Consider the following 21741-nt stretch of genomic DNA (forward strand, 5'->3'; position numbering starts at 1 on the left):
GAAAGGATATAAACAAAGGAAAACTAAAATGATTATTTACTAAGAATTGCAAATGCTCATTTTCTGTGCACACCACAAAGTTCCTTTCTGTGTTCCTAGGACTTGGTGTAATTCTCAGGGACATGATAGTAGAGAGCTCATGCTTTTAGTTTATCAAAATAAACCTGTGTTCCTTTTCCCAGCCCTCCGTGAAAACTGAGACTGTACTCATCTTTATGAAAAAGAGAAAGGGAGGGAGGAAGGGAGGGAGGGAGGGAAGGAGGAGAGGAGCAAGAAGGAAGGAGAGAGAGAGAGAGAGAGAGAGAGAGAGAGAGAGAGAGAGCGCCTGTGCTTTGAATTGCTTTATGATAAATGCCCCGCCTGATTGATCAGTTCCCTTTGTGATAGATTTTCATGTGTTAGGAATGTAAACATGACATAAATGGAGCCACTTTAAAATGGAACCAGAACTGCCACGCCAGAGGAACTGCCTTGTGTGTCTATGCCTCAAATCTTTGGAATGTTAAAACAGGACAAAATGACCTTTGGACTGGGCCTAGGGCAACATTTGTCCTAAAAATCTGTTTGCAAAGATAACAAGGAAGCAGTTCCTACAACTACTGGACTGAAAGCTAAAACAGCATTATTGAGAATTAACATCACTGTGTTATGTTCTCTGCACAGACAGACATGGCTTCCTCTTACTCATGTGATTTGCCACCCTTCCCTTTCTCATAAATTCCCGTTGCCTTTGTCTCCTAATTGGAACGCCATTTGGGCTCCCGTCTGAATCAGTGCGATCCAAATAGCTCTTCTTACGGACCTCAATAAATGCGTGTTGCCTCTCATCTTGAAAGGCCTTTTTTATTTTTATTTTTAGGTTAACAGGAACATTCGAGGATTAGGTCAGCTGAGACTCCTGCTGCCTGTCTGGTAGAGAGAACAACTTATAATAACAAACACACAGCAGACTTGGATGAATTACCCTCCCCACAACCTGCAAGTCTGTTGGGATCATTCAATTCTTCAAACAGTCCCGTTTCTATGATCTCTTCCTGCCACGCTATGGGGACAGCACCTGTTGCAAATCTTTGGAAGAACTTCTTATCTTTATCATCAAACTCTATTCCCCGAACCTCAGAGAAATCTTCAATGTCGTCGATGTCTTTGGCATAAACCACCGAAGGGTCTGGCACATATGGGGGTTCAACGAGGCCTGCTTCCAGGCGAGGAAAGTTGATGGTTTTGAAGAAAGGGTGTTTCCTGGGATCATCTGACTTTTCTCTGTGAAGAAAGGAGATGCTCAGCCCGACACAGTAACAAACCCAAACAGGAACCGTCCTAACAATACAAAGTGTGAGGCATTCTTTTCCTGTAACACATGTCAATTGCCAAGACAATATAATGACACAAAGAATCATTTACAAAAATGATGACTTTAAAAATCACCCACAATTCCACCCTATGCAGACCTTAACATTTTTATTGTTTGCAGACAGCCTTCACACGTAGATGTGATTTGCCAAGAATCTAGCAGTTGGCACGATTTTCATTCTTGGTGTTTCCGTGAAACACCAGCAAACATCAGTGGGGCCAGAACCTGCTTGCCTGCAACTTCCTGTCTTCGCCTCTTGCTCTGCCCTTCAGGGTCACAGTTAATGTCTCTTTCCACATTACAACCACTCACATTTTAAAAGACCACACTCACATCTCACTCATCATAGAACATGATTTCTAGGAGCCCACCTAATCCCCATCCCCTCCCCCAACCCCCAGCTGGCATAATAATCCTTAAAAACTTAAAACAAAATCCATTGGTAATTGTCAGTAGCATGAATGAGCATATGTTTGGTGCTCAAGACTATGTTTATTTGTTTTCAAATCTTTCTTCCTTCCTTACGCTAGAAATTATTCCAGCAATTGCCTTAGAATAGGGGGAAAATGTATGTTCCCAACTGTGAAACCTCTTCTATTATTTACCTATTGCTGTATAACAAATTGCCCCAACATTCAGTGGCTTACAACAATAAACATTAATTATCTCACAGTTTTTGTGGGCCAAGAATGTAGACATGGCTTAACTGGGTGCCCCTGGCTTGAGGTCTCTTGGGAGGTTGCAGTAAAGCTGTTGGTCAGGGCTGTGGTCTCATCTGAAGGTTCACCTGGGGTTGGGGGAAGATCTCTTTCTAAGCTCACTCATATAATTATTGGGAAGCCTCCATCCCTCATCATGTGAGCCTCTCCATAGGGTTGCCTTATAACATTGTCACTGGTTATCCCCAGGGCAAATGATCAGGGAGGGGTGGGGGGTAGAGTCCAAGACAGAAGGCACAGTCCTTTTATTACTTAATCTTGGAAATGACATCTCATCATTCTGCCATATTCTATTTGTTAGAAACAAGACAGAAAGCCCAGCCCACCCCTCAGAGACTCCACATCATGTCACATGATTACTGAAGTACATTCTGCCCCGAAAGATGACTAGATTCTAAATACAATAAGGATGTTACTACTAATAGTGACAATAATGGACATTTATTCAGAGCCTACTCTCAGCTAACATGTTAAATCCTTCACTTATGTTGTTGTTCTGTGATTCTGGCCTAGTCCCATCCAGAAGGGCCATCCCGGCCTCCTTGGACTTTCCCCATTATAACCCAACTGAAAAGACAGGTATGGAAAGCTGCATCCTGAGATACTACAAGGTTTCTCTTTTCTTCCAAAGGCCTCCAAGTTTCCATCAATGGAAAGAAAGGAAAATGCAGGCTTGCCTTCTACTAAAATCTACTGCCCAATATTTGTGTAGTTTATATCCTATAGAGTAGAAGCCTTGAGGGAGGGTTACTGAGATGAACTGAAGCTTCAAGGATATATATATATTCCCCAAAAATGTATACACTCACTTTTAATAATTATAAAGGCAGTGTTTATTAAAATACATTTTACTTTCAAAATTGAGCTATCAGCTATTAAAGTGTGTATACTTTTTTGGGGTTACTATATAGTTAGTTAGTTGTATTGAGGTATAATTTACACAGCAATATTTACCATGTTAAGGTATCAGAGAGATTGGGTGGTGGGTTTCAGATAGATTTTAAATGTGGTAGAACAAGGGTGGAACTAGAATTCCATCCAAGTAGATCAGGAATGAGCCCCAGGCCTGTGTGTCTCACAGAGAACAAAGGAGTTGGAATGGGACCAGGTGCCAGGAGGAAGGAATTTGTACCACATTATGGCTGCTGGCAGGCATGACCACACTGTCCCAGAGGTCAAGAGGGTGCCTTAAACTCACTCTGAGCAGCTTTAACTTGGAGAAACCGGATGGCCTGGGCTTGTCCGTCAGGATGGCTGAATGCAGCCCTTTTACAACTTGTCACATAAGACAAGGGATTGATGAACCACTTTGAGGCTTTCTTTAATGTTCTTCAAGAACCTGCCTCTGGAAGGCAGGGCCCATGCCTTATATCGATGGGGGAGAGACTATTCCATGATGTGACCAGTGCCTGACACTGCTGGATCCGCCAGCTAGATACTGGCCAAAGACTGCCTCTGGAAACTCCTCTCAGAGGCTGTCTGATGGACCCCTCCCCTAGCCCCCAGGTGTGCTGGTCCAGCCCCAGGCAGGCATGTAAGGCATTTCCCCCTAATTTGGGACCAGTCACCCCAGTACCCCACCCACCCTGCCCTGTACTATATAACCCTTATCACCTGCACGTGGATATCCATGGCATCTTGCCACCGCCCAAGACATGCCTCGTATGTAAGTGTCCCTAATAAGTTCTTGACCTAATGTTAGAATTGTCGGCCTCTTTCTTGGCCCCTTGGCCTGGGAATTTACCTAACAATGTCCTTTCCCAATTGATGTCGGTGTTTGCTGATGCTAACAACAGAAGACTAGGCTTCCCAACCTCCACGCCTTGCCCTCTGCGTCTACTCTAGGCCACCACAAAGCTGATCCCTTTGATCCAGTTCACCTGAGATCTGTAGTTAGCAATCGCATGAAGATGATTTTAGTCTTGAGTCTTCCCCGGCCTGCTTTGTGCAGGGCTCTTTGGAGCCATCTCCTCTGGGACCAAGAGGAGAGGCTGTTGATGGAGGCGGTGGCTTTTGTAATAGCCAACCTGGCAGCTGCAGGGAGGCTTCTCCTGCTTGCTGGAGTGGAATATATTTCCGAGCATTAACAGGGGCTCTTGTGTCACTGATTCCCACACGGAGATTATAATGGCTTTTCTCATACCATTCAATGACGGTAAGAACCAGCTGCCCATACACGAGGACCACACTGTGGGGTTTGGTCTGACAAGAACAGTGGGCATTAGCTTGAACCGTGTGTGTGTGTGTGTGTGTGTGTGTGTGTGTGTGTGTGTGTGTGTTGTGTGTGTAGCACTGCACGTCAGACAAGTGCATGGGATTTGCCCTTACTCTGCAGCAGGGCCGATCAGAAAGAATGAAAACTGCAAAATACTTAAGTGGCCTTCACCTTTGATTTTATTGGAAAACACCATGGTTGGACCCCCGCACCCCCCTTTCCCTCTGGTAATCACCATACTGTTGTCTGTGTCTACTAGTGGTTTTTTTTAATCCCTTCACCTTTTTCACCCAGCCCCCCAAACCCACTCCCCTCTGACAGCTGTCAGTCTGTTCTCTATCTATGAGTCTGTTTCTATTTTGTTTGTTAGTTTTTGTTCATTCGATTCCACTTCACTTTATTTTAAATGCTCGTAGGTGCACTGGGGAGGGGGCACTTGACCTCTTTGCTATGTAACATGCTCTCTAGGCATTCGCTCTGCTTTGAAGGACACCCACAAAATTAATCAAATTTGAGTGAAATTTTTACAGCATTAAAAATTGTTTTAGCCAAAACCGGTTTGGCTCAGTGGATAGAGCGTCGGCCTGTGGACTGAAGGGTCCCGGGTTCGATTCCGGTCAAGGGCATGTACCTTGGTTGCAGGCACATCCCCAGTGGGGGGTGTGCAGGAGGCAGCTGATCGATGTCTCTCTCTCATCGATGTTTCTAGCTCTCTATCCCTCTCCCTTCCTCTCTGTGAAATATCAATAAAATATATTTAAAAAAAAATTGTTTTAAATTGATTTTAGAGACAGAGGAAGGGAGAGGGAGAGAGAAACATCGGTGTGAGAGTAGAGCATCAGTCCCCTGCCTCCTGCACGCCCCCTACTGGGGACTGAACCAGCAACCTTTGGTGCATGGAAGACGCTCAACCAACTGAGCCACGCTGTCCGGGGCATGAATAAATTTTTTAAAACTATGAAGAGTTGAAATGGAAATGTTGGAAGGTTTCCTTTTTCACTGAACAGCTGGTTTTTATATGTCTCTTCTCTAACGTTGTAAACAGTTATATTCAAAACAGTCACAACAACATGTGCTTTATAAAAAGGTTTGATGGAGCAGCTTCAGGCAACGATCCAGTGCTTTAAGGTGTCATTTTCTTGAAGGAGTTTATCAACATCTGATTTTATAGACCCAAAGTGCGCTGACAAAGGATTGAGATAGGGTTTCAAACACACCAAGTGGGTGGCATTCCCTCCGGGGAGCCATCTAACGAGGTTGCTCCCCTGCGTATCGTTCAGCTGGGTCCTAGCCTTGTCAGGGTGATCACTTGGTAGGTTATATAAATGTCTAATCACTACCTTGTACACCTAAAACTAATATAATGTTGTACTTCAACTGTAATTGAAAAATCCATTTTAAGAAATGAAAATAAAATAAAGGGACTGTTCCCTTCCCCCACTGCCTTGGTCACTGTAGGTGTGCCCTCTGATACTCAAGAACCAGGTGGTAGAGATGGTCGGTGGTCACCACATCCAGGTCTCTCCTTCCTGGGCACACAGAAGACAACACTGGCCAGCCCCCCGCCTGCCCCCCCCCCCCCCCCGCCCTCCTTAGCTAGGGGCCAAGGAACGTTCTGGCCATCAGAAGTGATGTGTGAAGCGGGCCACTTCCCGGCTCAGGCAGCACAAAGCTCCCGGGTTCTCTTCTCAGGCCACGGCACCTGGAAGCCACCAGTTCCCACGGGGCTGTAAGATGGATGCAGCCACGCCCAGTCGGTGTGGCTCAGTGGTTGAGCGTCAGCCTATGAACCAGGAGGTCACGGTTTGATTCCCGGTCAGGGCACATGCCTGGGTTGCGGGCTTGATCCCTAGTGGGGGGCGTGCAGGAGGCAGCCAATCAGTGACTCTCATCATTGATTTTTTTTTTAAAATATATTTTATTGATTTTTTACAGAGAGGAAGGGAGAGGGATAGAGAGTTAGAAACATCGATGAGAGAGAAACATCGATCAGCTGCCTCTTGCACACCCCCTACTGGGGACATGCGGAATCGAACCTGGGACCTTTCAGTCCGCAGGCCGAGGCTCTACCACTGAGCCAAACCGGTTTCGGCTCATCATTGATTTTCTATCTCTCTTTCCCTTTCCCTTTCTCTCTGAAAACAATAAAAATATATATTAAAAAAAAGATAGAAGCAGCCAGGATCTCTGAGCCACTGCTCAGCAGGGAGATGCCTGCTGTATTAGCCAGGGTTCTCCAGAGGAGCAGAATCAAAGGATGTTGAAAGGATCCAGAATGCACCACAGTGGCATAAAAGTTATTTTGAGCTAAGGGCATTTGAGAGTCAACAGATGCACATGCGCATAAAAGCAGGGCCTCCTAAAAGAACTCAACTCATCAATCCTCTCCCCCGGGAATTTCAGGAGTTTTGGAACCAGGGAAGATTGACTCTTATTACCAGTGACAGAAATAAACACTGCACCAAAAATAGATATTGTCACAAAACTATCATATCTCCCATCTATTCTCCTGAGGGCCCGTTTATTTGTCCTAAAAGACATTTATTCTCCCACAGTGCCCACCCCCACCAGTATGAAGAAGTCATTTGTTTGCCTATACGTGCCCTTCTCCTCCTCCCCTTCCCCTCTTAAGAGGGTACATAAGCCCCTAATTCTAACCACCTCCTACTCACATCTGTCTGTGAACTCCTGCATATGTACATAAAGGAAAATGTCTTTTGCCAGTTTAGTTTGCAGGTCTCCATTCTTGAACCTAAGAGGGTAGAGAAAAATATTTTTCCTGGTGGAGGCTTGGCAAGTCCAAATTCTTTAAGGTAAGCTATCAGGCTGGAGAGCCAGGGAAGAGTCGCAGTTCAAGTCCAAAGCTAGGTTTTCTGGGAGAATTCTCTCTTCTCAGAGGCCTTCAACTGATTGGATAAGGCCCATCCACATTATGAAGAATAATCTGCTTTACTGAAAGCCTACTGACTTATATGTTAATCTCATTTTAAAAAATATTTGCAGAAACATCTAGTGGGGAGTGGGCCTAAGCTGTCAGTTGGACATCCCCCGAGGGCACCTGGACTACTAAAGGGCGCAGGCCGGGCTAAGGGACCCCCAAGTGCATGAATGTCGTGCACTGGGCCTCTAGTAGGACAATAATAACAGACTTAATCCCAAAGCTTTGTCATTAACCCACAACATTCTCCAGATGCCTGTGGACAATGCTGACATCACGAATCATCTCTATTACATGGTAATTTACCTGCTTCCTAAGCGTTGCTCTGGTTTCTTAGCCAAGAAGAGTCTGCAAATGTCTGTGGCTTCCTCTGTGAAGTTATCATGTTGGAATCTGACCTCTTCCTTCAGGGTTCTTTGCTTTAAATCCTCTTTACTGACTTTTTCCTTGTAATCTTTGAATGGTGTTCTTCCAGCAACCATTTCATAAATACTGCATCCCATTGCAAACCAGTCCACAGGGTAGGAGTAACTCACTTTTTCCATTAGGATTTCAGGTGCCATATAACCATTGGTTCCAGCCTGTAACACCCAAACAAAAACAAAACAAAACAAAAACACTAATGTGAGTGTAACATAAGTTGTTGATTGTCTATCCAATACCCATTCTCCTTTTCTTTTCTTGTTAAGGGGTTTATTAATTTACTAGAGGCCTGATGCACGAAATTCGTGCAAGAGTAGGCCTTCCTTCCCCTGGCTGCTGGCACCAGCTTCCCTCTGGCACCTGGCATCCAAGCTTGCTTCCCTCCGGCCGCCTGCAGGCACCCGGGATCTGGGCTTCCCTCGCAGCCCTGGCTTCATCCGGAAGGACGTCCAGTCTAATTAGCATATTATGCTTTTATTATTATAGATTTGGCATGACATTGTGTCTAACCCATTCTTTTCCCTGCTTTCCCAGCAGGCTCTGGGCAGTCAGGGCAGGACATGAGACCCATTGGGCCAATGACATATAGAAAGGACTTGGCTGGAGTGCACTATGACAGGGACAAAGTGGCTGCTCTTGAAGAGAGAAAATCACTTGCCCTCTCTTAGTCTCCTCACCTCATCTTTAAAGGTGAAAAGTTCAAGTGGATTCTCTAAAACCCCTAAGTTCTGCCTTTGTTTTTTTTATTATTAAACAAGTTTTCTCCTTTAAAAAACTGATTTTAGAGAGAGGAAGGGAGAGACAGAGAGAGAAAAACATCAATGTGAGAAACATTGATTGGTTGCCACCCACACATGCCCCAATGGGTGACCAAATCTGAAAACCAGGCATGCACCCTGACTGGGAATGGAACCCGTCACCCTTCGGTCCACAGAAGGATGTTCCAACCAACTGAGCCACACCGGCCAGGCCTGTCGGTTTTAAATCACAGGTAACAGGAAATTAGATGCATTATTTTTTTTAAGGTTGTAAGGTTGAGCACTTCATTGCTAATTTTGAATGTTCATATAATGTTATCTAGTCTATGATGTTTCCTACTCTATTGCTATGCAGTAATATTAACATCACATATCTTGGTCTGTCTGTCTCTGCTTTAAAAAATTAACAGCCATTTAATCTAGAAAATCGCACACATGAAACTTCATTTAACATGCATGACCATATAATGTAGGCATACCTCTACTGACAATATATACCAAATGACCACTGTATTAAAAAATTATATATATATGTAAAATATACATAACATAAAATTTACCATCTTAGTCATTTTTAAATGTACAGTTCAAGAGAATAAAGAACATTCACATCACTGTGTGATGAATCTCCAGAACACTTTTCATCTTGCAAAACTGAAACTCTAATATCCATTAAACAAAAATTCCTCAGCCCCTGGCAACCACCATACTACTTTCTGTCTCTATAAATTTGAATACTCTAGGAACCTTATATAACTGGAATCATACAGTATTTGTCATTTTTTGTGACTGTGTGTGATTTTAGTACATTCATTCATTCAACAAATATTTAACAAATACCTACAACATACCTTGTAATGATTAAACTATGTATTTACATGACAATATGTTTTTCCCAAAACTAAGTAGCTTTTGGTTAAAGCATAATGTATAACTTTTACAGCAATTAAAAATGCAAACAGCTCTAACTGGTTTGGCTCAGTGGATAGAGCGTAGGCCTGCGTACTAAAGGGTCCCGGGTTCGATTCCGGTCAAGGGCATGTACCTTGGTTGCGGGCACATCCCCAGTAGGGGGTGTGCAGGAGGCGGCTGATCGATGTTTCTCTCTCATCAATGTTTCTAACTCTCTATCCCTCTCCCTTCCTCTCTGTAAAAAATCAATAAAATATTTTTAAAAATGCAAACAAAAACACCTTAAAGTGACAATAAGCTTATATTAGAGCAGTAAGACTTAGAGCAATAGAAAATTCAATGTATCAACTGTTCCTGTCCTTCAACCTGGTTACTTAGCTTTGCAGTATACTGTACCTCAAAGAAATGACCCAGAAGGAAGAAAAAGGGATCTATTTTGAGATGGATGTTCTTAGTTCCATTATTCATAATGGTCACAAGCTAGAAACAATGCCCATCAATAAAGACAATAGACCAGAGACTAGTGTTAATACCAAGAAATGTATATATCTCCCCGCCCCGCCCCCCCCCTACACACACACACACTGGGGATCGAGTCCGCAACCTTGGGCATGTACCCTGCCTGGGAATCAAACCGTGACTTCCTGGTTCATAGGTTGACGCTCAACCACTGAGCCACGCTGGCCAGGCAAATATATGTTTTTTTTATGTGCACAGTGTATGTAATGCCTTAGGATATTAAATTTGTAATAATTCTTACATGGACAACAAGAAACAAAATTAAATGACCCAAGCACTTAATGAGGAGTAATTGGCAGTGCAAGAAAATTCTGGAAGTGACTGGGGTCCGACAGGCTGGCATGAGTCAGCATGGCACAGCTGTTCTCACAGAAGCAGCCAGCGTGTGTGTAGTATGTAATTTGGGTGAGCGTATATTCCGGTTTGCCTGGGACGGTCCCGGTTTACATCTGTTGTTCTGGCATCTTGTCTAGTTTTACATTTGCCCGGACAAAAGGGTATTGTAGGCTCCTCTGAGGCCCGGGATATACTTACTCATCTTTGTAGCCAAACCAGGTACTTACTGCCTCCCTTGGTGCATGCCCAACAAGACGCTGTAAGTAAACTGCAGTAAAAGCTGGTAACTAGATGTTTTCCGTTCACTATGGAGCCATTCCCTGCAGTGAGTCCTAGAGATACCAAGACATATAAGGCCTGGCGCCTGCCCTTGGGAACTTACAGGCTGGTGGAGACAGACAGGTCCAAAGGTTAATTCAATAAAGTGGGTAAATGCCATAATGGGAGTATAAAGCAAGCACAGGGGAGAGACTGCTACCCAGCTAACAAGCCTGTGCAAGAGATAAAGTCAGGAAAAATGTGAGGTGTTCAGGGACCTTTAAGGATCTTTAAGGAATCTGACATTCTGAAATATAAGGTCTATGGCAGTGGTCGTCAAACTCATTAGTCAACAGAGCCAAATATCAACAGTATAACGATTGAAATTTCTTTTGAAGAGACAAATTTTTTAAACTTAAACTTCTTCTAACGCCACTTCTTCAAAATAGACTCACCCAGGCCGTGGTATTTTGTGGAAGAGCCACACTCAAGGGGCCGAAGAGCCGCATGTGGCTCGCGAGCTGCAGTTTGCCGACCACAGGTCTATGGGATGCAATGGTGGGGGAGGGGAGATTGGAAGGGGGAGGTGGATGAGTCTGAGAAATGCTGTAAGTCAAAGTAGCAAAAGGCAATCCCATTCTTTCCTTTCTTTTGTATCTCTCTATGATAGAGGCCAGGAGGCTAAGTACTCCACCTCCCAGCATCCTTTGCACCAGGGTGGTCATGTGATATGAGCAAGGTGAAGGTGCTGGGGGTTGGGGGGAAAAAGGAAGGGAACTTACTGTAAATACATAAAAGACATGATTAATGGATCAACAGAGGTATGGATAACAGATGTAAACTGGGCAAATGAATATATGGTCACCCAAATTACATATTACATGCACTGTTCCTGTTCCCCTGCCCACTCCCACTGCCCCAGAATATCCTAGACCTTGTATCCTTTGTATTTCACTATGAATCTTAAAAGATAAAGTCATTTAAAAAAATCCAAAAAAACAATCACTGCAATACCATTCTCTCACTTAAATCACAATAATTCTTTAATATTTTCAAATATCTGGATATGTTAATGCTGTCCCAATGGTCCTATACATTTGTCTTCTAAACAGTTTGTTTAAATTTGGATTCAAATAGTCCATGTGATTGATTGATATGTCTCTTAAATCTCTGTGAATACATAAATTCTTCCTTTGTCTGTTACCACCCCTCGCAAGTTTTTATTGGAAAAATCTGGCTAAACTGTAGAGTTTGCCACAGTCAGATTTTGCTGACTGTACCTCGATGATATCAGTTACATGTTCCTCTGTACTGTGTATTTCCTGTACATTGATAACTAGATCTAGAGGCTTAATTTTTCTACTGAGCTTTTCATTTCTGTAAATATCTTTTTATTTATTCTTTATTTTTTAAATTGATTTGAGAGAGAGAAACATTGATTTGTTGTTCCACTTATTTATGCATTCATTGGTTGATTCTTGTATGTGCCCTGACTGGGAATTGAACCCTGACATTGGCATTTTGGACAATCCTCTAACAACTGAGCTACCTGGCCAGGGCTGCAAATATGCTTTTATTAACATACTAGTAGTTCTGCGCATGAATCCACGTGCCAGTAGCTCTCTGCGGGGCTTGGCTGCTCTGCGCCCGCTGCCCAGAGGCTCTCCGTGGCCCAGAGGCCCATCCCCCCCTTGTTGCCGCTGCAACAAAGCAAGCATTCCGCCAGGCCACTCATACTGCCCGCTCTCAGCGGCTGCCCCCTCCACCCCCCGGGACTGGGGGACTCTGGCAGGGCCGGGAGGACTGGGCCGTCATCTTGTGGCTATGGGTGCCGCCATCTTTGTGACGGAATGATGGCTAATTTGGTTAATTTTCATATTACCCTTTTATTAGATAGGACAATTAACATAGAATAATGTGCACAGGTCTAGGCTAGTCAGATAAATAAATTTTGATAATTGAATACACCCACATAAATGCCACCTAAATAAGATATAGAACATTTTCATCTAAGAAAGTTCCCTGTGCCCCTCTCTAGTCCATTCTCCTCCCAGGCAACCACTTTCTGATTTCCGTCACCGTAGATTTGTTTTGTTGGTTCTTCGATTTCATATAAATGACATTGAATGGCAGATACATTTTTGTGTCTGGCTTCTTTTCTTTTTTTAGTTGTTGACACTATTACAGATATCCTCATCCCACCCCAGCTTTGTGACTTTTAGATGTTTTTGAGATTTATTCATGTTGTTCTGCAAACATATCAGTTTTTTTTAAATTTGCAAATATCCTTGTTGTCTTTCTCTGAGTGTTCCTTGCCTTATAGCATTTGTTCTTGTTTCATGGATGCAATATCTTCTCTTAAATCTCAAAGGATATTAAGTATGTTTTAAAAAAGGTCTCTTCTACTTCCTGAATTGTTCCTGTTTTCTACAAGTTTCTTTCTTTCTTTTTTAAAATATATATATTTTCATTTCAGAGAAGAAGGGAGAGGGAGAGAGAGAGAGATAGAAGCATCAATGATGAGAGTCACTGATTGGCTGCCTCCTGCACGCCCCCTACTGGGGATTGAGCCTGCAACGTGGGCATGTGCCCTGACCAGAATAGAACTGTGACCTCTGGTTCATAGGTTGATGCTCAACCACTGAGCCACCCTGACCTGGATCTTTCTTTCTTTTTTCTTTTCATTGTATTTTATTTTAGAGAGTGTTTTGAAATGACAAATGATCTCTGATGATTTGTTCACATGTAAGAGTGAACACTAAAAAGCTAGCATGAAGCTGCTCAGTGAATGGGCTTTACTGGACAGTGATCCTGCCAACCCATTTCAATGGGGACCTCACCTGTGAGTATCCATTGACCTTGTTGGGCTGTTCAGTTTCCGCATAAAGATCCTCCAGTACCCTACCTGAGAGGTGTCCGCCTGCTTACCCTCATTCTGGGAGCTGAGGTGGGGAAGGGATTGAGGGTCTCCCCATATGCAGTATTTCACTATCCTCAACTCTCAGCTGGGCTGTATGTTCCTATGCAGCTTCTCTCAGGTTTAATCTCTTCCGCTGGGCTGGGAGGGGCACAGAGAAAGACTACAAGCAACATCCAACGGCCGTTCAGACCCGGTGGTTGGTACGTTCTACTCTGTGTGTGTCACCCTTCCAAGGAGCACATTTCGGAGCCCAGTGACTTTAAGGATTAGCATCAGTAATCAGGACCAGATAAACACCAGTCGCTCAGTAGGAGGTGTAAGGTGAAAGTGGAGAACATGCCTTGTCCTGAAAAAAGGCTTGTGTGAGACATGCTGGGAGAAAAATTAGAAATAATAGCGGACAATACTAACTGAGCGTTTATCACATGCTGAATATTTTCTCAAGAGCATTACCCAAATTTCTTGTTTAAGCTTCATGATAATCCTATGAGATAGAGACTATTGTGTCCCCCATTTTGCAGATTAGAAAACTGAACGACTCAGAGGTTAAATCTTGCCCAAGGTCACCCACCCAAGATTCCCACCCAGGTCTGCACTTTGAACCACGGCATCACACAGCCTCTATGGAAGTAGGTGAAATTGCTTTTTCTGATCCTCCATGTCCCCTTCAGGATTCATTTTCTCTCCTTAGAGTCCCCTCCTTCCCTCTCCCCATGTGCCAAGTACTAAGTGCTCTCCTTGTTCCATTCTTGCTTAAGCTGCTTTCCTTTCCCCTTTCCCAACAAGTTCTCCTTTCTTTGCCCCTATCTCTGTTCATCAGAGGCTGGCTGGGCTGCTCCCACTACAAAGGCTGCTGGGAGGTGGGGGGCCAGACCCTGCAGTATTCTGGGAACACGTTGTTCCCGTCCCAAGAAAATGAATGAAGAATCGGCCTCCATCTTTCCCGCACTGTAGCCCGTTGGTGTAGTGGAAAAAACGCCAGACAGCAAGGGTGGCCCGAGATTCATTCCAAATAATTTTCAGGACTAAATTTGCCTCTTGGCCCTAGACAGAAAAGGTCCTGGTGGGATTTTGGAGGGCACCACCTCCTTGAAGAGTGGAGGTATTTCACAGAGGAGAAGAATGGAATTAGAGGCGCACGCCAGAGTCTAAGCACCCAAATTCCATCTCAGCCTCCAGCTGAAAAAATTAATGGCCTGCCCTTTATGCCATTTGTCTTCTGCATGTGAACTGCCTCCTCAGAGGGGTGGGAGGAGAGAATGGGCCAGGCAGCATGGGGCGGGGTCGAGCCAGCTGACCTCTCTGGCTCAGTTTAACTCTTGCAGTTACAAAGGGCCTCCCCCCACATTAGTCTCTGTGCCATCAAAACAGCCGCTTTCAGTTCCTGTGACCAGAACGGCCATTGCCCGGGCTGTAGGGATCACCAAGTGTCAGCAGCAGCAAACCTCTGAATGGAGGTTTTTGTGTGGTTTGTCTTTTTTTTTTTTTTTTTTCTTTTGCTTCATTTTGTTTTGCTTTTGGTTTCATAGTGCCCTTTGGCAGACACACACAGTCAACAAAAAGTATGCCCAGCATTGCGGGGCCTAAAGCACCAGACCACACAGGGTTTAGGAAGCCATGTAGGGGCTGCCCCCTCCCCAACTGCCCCCCAGGGGGCAGCAAGAAGTCCTTCTATTACAGCCATGGCATGTGGATTGCTTAGACCCATCAGGGCCACCTGTCACCTGAAGGTGTCCAGACTCTGACACCCTAAAGTGGGATCAAGATCAGAGCCAGCCCGTTGGGGCCTGTGCAGATGTTGGATGTTGGTTTCCACTGACCCTGTAGCTGTGGTCACTCTCACCCCTGGGCCCACAAGGGGCTGAGTGGCCGGGTGGGGTGGGTATATCCTGCACTCACAGGAGCCCCAATGTGGCTTTGGTCAGCAGTGGACTGTGACCTCGGAGGTGATGAGAACAGGGAGGGGCCTTTCAGTGGGTCTCAGAGGGCACAGCTCCTATCTTAATAGTTTTACACACCCATAAAGCAGAGCGTGCGTGTGCAAGTGCATGGACGTGCAGGTCCATCAGGTCACAGTCAGGAGTAAATCTCCACTTCCACTCTTTTCAATCTGAAAAGCTGGCAACCTTGAATGCCATCATTAGAAGAAGTGCCGGTGCCATGGCCCTGGTGTGGCCAGGTCAGGCTGGATTTGATGAGCGGGTGGGGAGAGACAGACAAGGACGCTCTCTGGTTTCCAGGCGGCAGCGGCGGCCTGGGCCCAGCAAACTGGCCAGTGGAGCAAGAAACCGCCCGCGGCTGTCTCCTCCGCCTCGCTCCCCCCAGCTCATCACAAACCAGATCCACTTGACAGCACAATCCAAACAGAAGAGGGAATCAAAATGTACATCTTTTGTTTGCCGTGGCAGGAGAACTGTTGAGCAGAGGAAAAAAACAAGCTGAGCTTAGCGCTATCAGCTGTTTCCTGGGGTTCGCTCCTTCCTTCCTCCGAGGGGGGCCTGGCCGCTTTGTTCTCGTTCCCAGCTGCTCCTCTGCGCCTTTAAGCGGTGGCCTTTGCAGACCTCGGAGGAATGCAGCCCGAGACCCCAGGGGACTTGGTTCCGAGGTTCCCCCGCCCTGCCCCGCCCTGCGCCCCCCACCTCCCCGCCGCTTTACTCCCACCGGTCTCTCTCTGCCAGCCACTTCCTGGCTGGGGAATAGGAGCCTCACCAGAGGTGGCTTCCTACTCTTTCTGACACCCCTGGGAGACCAGGGGACCAAGAGAGGGGTCCCTCCAATAATGCTTTCTGAGATGTCAAGCCTGGTGTCAGTCTGCTGTGGCTAAGATTCCAGCTTTACCAATTATTAGCTGGTCACCCGGGCTAGTGTCTCAACCTCTCTGAGCCTCAGAGCTCTTACCTCATAGGACTGTGATGAACATGAAAGTGATTAAGACACACTGATCGCCCTCCAAAAGCCTGATACATAGCAGGCCCTCAATAGGTTAGCAAGGCCCTGGCTGGTTTGACTCAGTGGATAGAGAGTCTTGCGGACTGAAGGGTCCCAGGTTCGATTCCGGTCAAGGGCACATGCCCGGGGTGCAGGCTTGATCCCCAGTAGGGGGCGTGCAGGAGGCAGCCAATCAATGATTCTGTCTCATCATTAATGTTTCTCTCTCTCTCTCTCTCCTTTCCTCTCTGAAATAAATAAAAATGTTTTTTTTAAAAAGTAGGTTAGCAAGGGTGGCCATCAAGCCTGGGCTTTGGCTGTCTCAGGGAGGGCGGCTGCACAAGAAGAAAAACCCAGAAGCCTCTAAGACCCCATCAGAGTGAAAGACCGGCCTGGCACGTCATCAGAGATCAATACAGTAATTGCAAATATTTCACCCGAGTGTGTTCTTTGGTGGTTTCATGTTCTGTGAATCCATCCAGCAGCGGGCTGAAGCATATTTTCCATGGTGCCTCCAAGATGCTCAAAATAAAACCACAAGTGAAGTTCCACGTGGCTATGAGGAAGCAAGACAACTGTGTGTGCTGCTTGGCTCAGCCTAGAGGTGAGCTGAGCCCTCGCCCACTGCCCACCCAGGGCAGCCTGGGACTCCTGCTGGCTCCCTGTGCCCCTCAGGGAACAAAGCACAGCTGCAAAGCTCACCTGAGCAGCTACATGCCTGTCATGTCAGGTGAGGCAGAAACGATGCAACAGTGGGGATTGTGACAGAGGCTGGTGCCTGGTTTCTTGTAGAACTAGAGGCCTGGTGCACAGATTTGTGCACATTGAGAGGAATTAATTAGAAGGTGGCTGGTGGGGCAGGACTGGGTGAGATGGGCCAGACACGCCCTGGAGCCAACCTCCTGCAGTCCCACCCCGGCCAGCTGCATCTGAGGCAGTGCCGGGGCTCAAAGGGCATCTGCGGAGTGAGCAGGGTCCCTCTGGCAGGTGGGGTCCCTTGGCCTAGCCTGCGGGGATCAGGCCAAAACTGGCAGTCCGACATCCCCTGAGGGGTCCCAGAGTGCGAAAGGGCACTCTGCAAAGTTGCTGTTGCGTGGCAGCTCCTGCATTGAGTGTCTGCCCCCTGGTGGTCAGTGCGTGTCATAGCTACCAGCCAGTTGGCCGGTTGCTTAGGCTTTTATATATATAGTCAGAACAGTCGTTTCTTTTCTTCTTCTTCTTCTTCTTTTTTTTTTTTTTTTTAGAACAGTCGTTTCTTGATTGCCTACCAAGTAGCTGACCCTCTGCTAGGCATTTATCTATCTTGTTACTTAATCTTCTCATCAAGCCTAAGAAGCAGGTGGTATTAACCAGGCTTAGAGAAGAGGCATGGCTTCCCTGGGGTCAAGTACAGGGCTGTGGCCAAAAGTGGCATTTGGAAGAAGGCACTCTGCATGCCATGTGCATGGAGCATGGGTTAGCCATCAGTCCCCACTGTCTCCTGGCCAGGTGCCCCCGTGAGGGGTCAGCCTGTGCCTCTGTACACAGCAGCCATAGTAAGTGGCAGACTCATTGGCACACTCACTCTCCTTCCATCTCGTGATCCTATGGAGCGTTTTTCATCAGCTGCCCTTAATCTGAAGGGATGCTCTGAGCTTCCAACACGCGTCTACATCAAGTTAGATGACACAGCAGCTTGTGGTCCCTGGACCGCATCGTGTTGCATGACAGCCCCTCCTGGTGCACCCTGCAGGCCTCTGGCTCTCTCCTCACCTCCACGGCTCACAGACAATGTGCTGGCCCGCCCAGTTCCCAAACCCTCTGCTTCACCTCCCTACTGTTGACAATCTTCCAGATCATCCTTCCAGGGCTGATTTAGTCACTTCCAACCCTGAAAACCTTCAGTGGCTCCCCGACACCTGTGGCATCGGGTTCAAATATTCTTATCTGACTCCTCCAGCCTCCTAGGCTGGCATCTCTACTAGTACCCTTTGTCACCCCTCACACGCTGTGACTACACGCTCTAGACAGCGGCAGAGCCACTCTGTTCTGTGACTGGACTCACACGCTGTTTTATGATTTTACCTTGGCCAGGGTTTTCAACCACGGCACCACGGGCATTGTGGGCCAGATCATTCTTTGAGGAGGGATGCTGTGCTGGGCATTGCACAACACTGGCAGCAGCCCTGGCCTCTACCCACTAGTTACCAGTCATGACAATCAAAACTGTCTCCTGACGTTGCCACGTGTCCCCTGGGGCCCAAATCGCCCTCAGTTGAGCATCACGAACATCTGCCGATCCCTTTGCCTGGCCCACGCTCCTTCCTCTTTCCTGCCCACCTTCTGTGTAAGTGTTGACTTGGTTGTCACCTGGAAGTCCTTCCCGACCCCATGTCCCCCTGTCAGGCTGGGCGCCCTCCTTACACCCAACCTGCACAGCCCCGACCACGCTGCCTTGTCACTGCCCTTTTGCGTGTGGGTCTCTTCCCCATCCTGGGGCTTCATGAAGGCAGGCGTTTGTTTACCCGATTCCCTGTTGTACTCTGGGTCCAAGTCTGTATCTGCAACAAAACCTCACCTAACACATCCCCTGGACACCCTCTCTCCCTGACCCCATACCCCAGGCATCACGGAGGCCTGTTCATCCTGAAGTCTCTTCCCAATGCATCCATCGCGCTCTGGCTCCACTGCCCCCTGTGGGCTGAGCTGCTATCATCTGTCACCTGGATGACAAATGACCACAATCCACCTGAATCCCCTCTGATCTGTGCTCACTTCTGATGGAGCAATTTTTCAAAACAGAATTCTGAGCATGTTGCCCCCTTGATTAAATAATTTCAAAGGCTTCCCGGGCTTGTCAGCAAAAAGTCAGTCCTTTACGTGGCTGGTAATGCCAGGTGTGGGGAGGCCCCTGCCACCTCTCCAGCTTCATTTGAACCATGTTCCCTCTTGCTTTGTGCTTTTCATTTCCTGCCTTCCCTTACTTTCCCCCAAAGCAGCAGTTTGCACTGGTGATTCCCATCGCCTGACATGCTCTGCTCCTCCTTAAGTGGATCCTGGGGGGACTCTACCCAGATCCCCTCTTCAGGTTCTTGGCCTGCACTCCCCAGACGTTGGGACCAGGGCCAGCCAGTGCAGTGGGACAGGGCCCTGTGCTGCGAAGCAGCCCTATGCTGGGGTTTGATGCAGTTTGGCTGTGGGAAACTTTATTGATTGAATGGTTTGAGAATAAATTCACACATGGGGCAGTGGTAGTGGGGTGGGGTGGTCATGGCTGGGGTGGTAGCTGGTCCTATGGCCCCTTGGAACCATATGTGGGGTCTGCTAGATGCCATCCTGACTGCCCAGCACCCTCACCCTCACCAGCAGCTTGTAGGGCATCTCTGCAGGACTCGGGCTCAGCCAGTCTGCCTTGGCATCTGCATTGACATTGTACCTGCCCAGGGGCCCCTCATAGAGCTCTGGGGACCCCACCACCAGTGTTTGTAGGAAGTCCATGAAAAACCCACTGCTGTCCTCCTGTGCCAAGCCTGCTGGTACAGAGCAAGGTGAGGTCCCCTAGCAGGACGGTGCTGTTCCCCTGCATGGCGGACAGTGGGGGCTTTGAAGGCTGTCTTGACAAATTTTCGAATTTGTATTTTCTAAGTTAAATCCAGTGAGACAGTGGAGTATGTGCCTAGGTCCTGGAGCCTCGGCTCACACACCTGGAATCCTGCCTCCCTGCAATGGGTTCTTGCCCTCTGCAGCAGGGAACTGCTCACCCAAGGTTCCCCCATTCTGGCAACTGGCCAAGGTCACCGACTGGCTCTTGGAGGGATACAAAAGCCTGGACAACTCTTAGAGCCACCCCAATTCCAGAGCTCACTGAAGGACTGCCTGAGGTCTTAGTTCAAGCTCATTGTGGGTCAGCTTCTCTTTGCCAACCCTGCCTTCCTCATGCTTGTATCTCATGGGAGAGCACCCTAATAAATCTTCCACCCTGTAAATCTGTCTCAGAGTCTGTTTCCAGGGAATACAGCCTCAGACACCACCCCAACTTCTTTGCTGAGTAAATGCCTGTCTATCTCTCAATAGCAAATAAGTTGTATTTCCCTGAGGTTAATTCTGATCCTCACATGTTAAGTCAAATCCTCCTTGGAGAGCCCCATGTACCACATTTTCACAGCATCCTCCTATATAATAAAGAGGTAATATGCAAATTGACCATCACTCCAACACACAATATGGCCTCCCCCATGTGGACACAAGATGGCCACCACAAGATGGACACCACAAGATGGCCAGCAGGGGAGGGCAGTTGGGAGGGACCAGGCCTGCAGGGAAGGACAGTTGTGGGGGACCCAGGCCTGCAGGGGAGGGCAGTTGGGTGCGGCCAGGCCTGCAGAGGAGGACAGTTAGGGGTGACCAGGCCGGCAGGGGAGGGCAGTTAGGGGCAATCAGGCTGGCAGGAGAGGGCAGTTAGGGGCAATCAGGCCAGCAGGGGAGCAGTTAGGTGTCGATCAGGCTGTCAGGGGAGTGGTTAGGGGGTGATCAGGCTGGCAGGCAGAAGTGATTAAGGGCAATTAGATAGGCAGGCAGGCAGGCGAGCAGTTGGGAGCCAGCAGTCCTGGATTGTGACAGGGGTCCCAGATGGGAGAGGGTGCAGGCTGGGCTGCGGGACATGCCCCCCCCATGCACAAATTTTGTGCACCGGGCCTCTAGTTTATCATAATTGAAATTTTACATTCATTCCAATGATTACTATGTTCTATCTCTCCCCTACTAGACCCTAAGCTCCATATGGGCAGAAAATCATGTCCATTTTTAGCTCATTATTCTATCTCTCATGTTTAACTCAGTCCTGGAAAATGCTCAATAAGTATATGTTGAATGATTCATTGAGTGAATGAATAAATGACTGCCTTTTCAATGAATGAATGTTAAAATAATTCCAAGACTGTTGTGAAGATTTTTGAATACTCTTAATAGTAGTAAATACTTTGAAAATGGACTTGAAGGTTTTTCTTCTTCTTCTTTTTTTTTTTTTTAAATTGATTGATTTTAGAGAGGAAGGGAGAGGGAGGGAGAGATAGAAACATCAATGATGGGAGAGAATCATCAATCAGCTGCCTCCTGCACGCCCCACACTGGGGATTGAGCCAGCAACCCAGGCATATACCCTGACCAGAAATTGAACTGTGATCTCCTGGTTCATAGATTGATGCTTAACCACTGAGCAATGCTGGCTGGGCTAGACTTGAAGTTTTTGTAGTGGTCCAGTTTCTAGGCCCTGGCTGGGTAACTCAATTGGTTAGAGCAGTGGTCGGCAAACTCATTAGTCAACAGAGCCAAATATCAATGGTACAACGATTGAAATTTCTTTTGAAGAGCCAAATTTTTTAAACTTAAACTTCTTCTAACGCCACTTCTTCAAAATAGACTCGCCCAGGCCGTGGTATTTTGTGGAAGAGCCACACTCAAGCGGCCAAAGAGCCGCATGTGA

The 21741-nt window shown here is 46.9% G+C and overlaps 1 protein-coding gene across 1 annotated transcript in view; it reads right to left on the bottom strand.

Annotated features, from left to right (window-relative positions):
• Positions 1-926: 926 nt before the first annotated feature.
• The window catches only part of GRK7 (G protein-coupled receptor kinase 7), a gene marked incomplete at both ends in the record, with an annotated part of 29190 nt that continues 8375 nt past the window's right edge, over positions 927-21741 (bottom strand). Inside the window, 2 exons of the mRNA XM_080677096.1 lie at positions 927-1263; positions 7533-7807. Of these exons, the coding sequence (XP_080533222.1) occupies positions 927-1263; positions 7533-7807 (612 nt within the window). The remainder of the gene's footprint in view (positions 1264-7532; positions 7808-21741) is intronic.

Source organism: Plecotus auritus (assembly GCF_963455305.1).
Source record: "Plecotus auritus genome assembly, chromosome: 6".
NCBI classification, from domain to species: Eukaryota; Metazoa; Chordata; class Mammalia; order Chiroptera; family Vespertilionidae; genus Plecotus; species Plecotus auritus.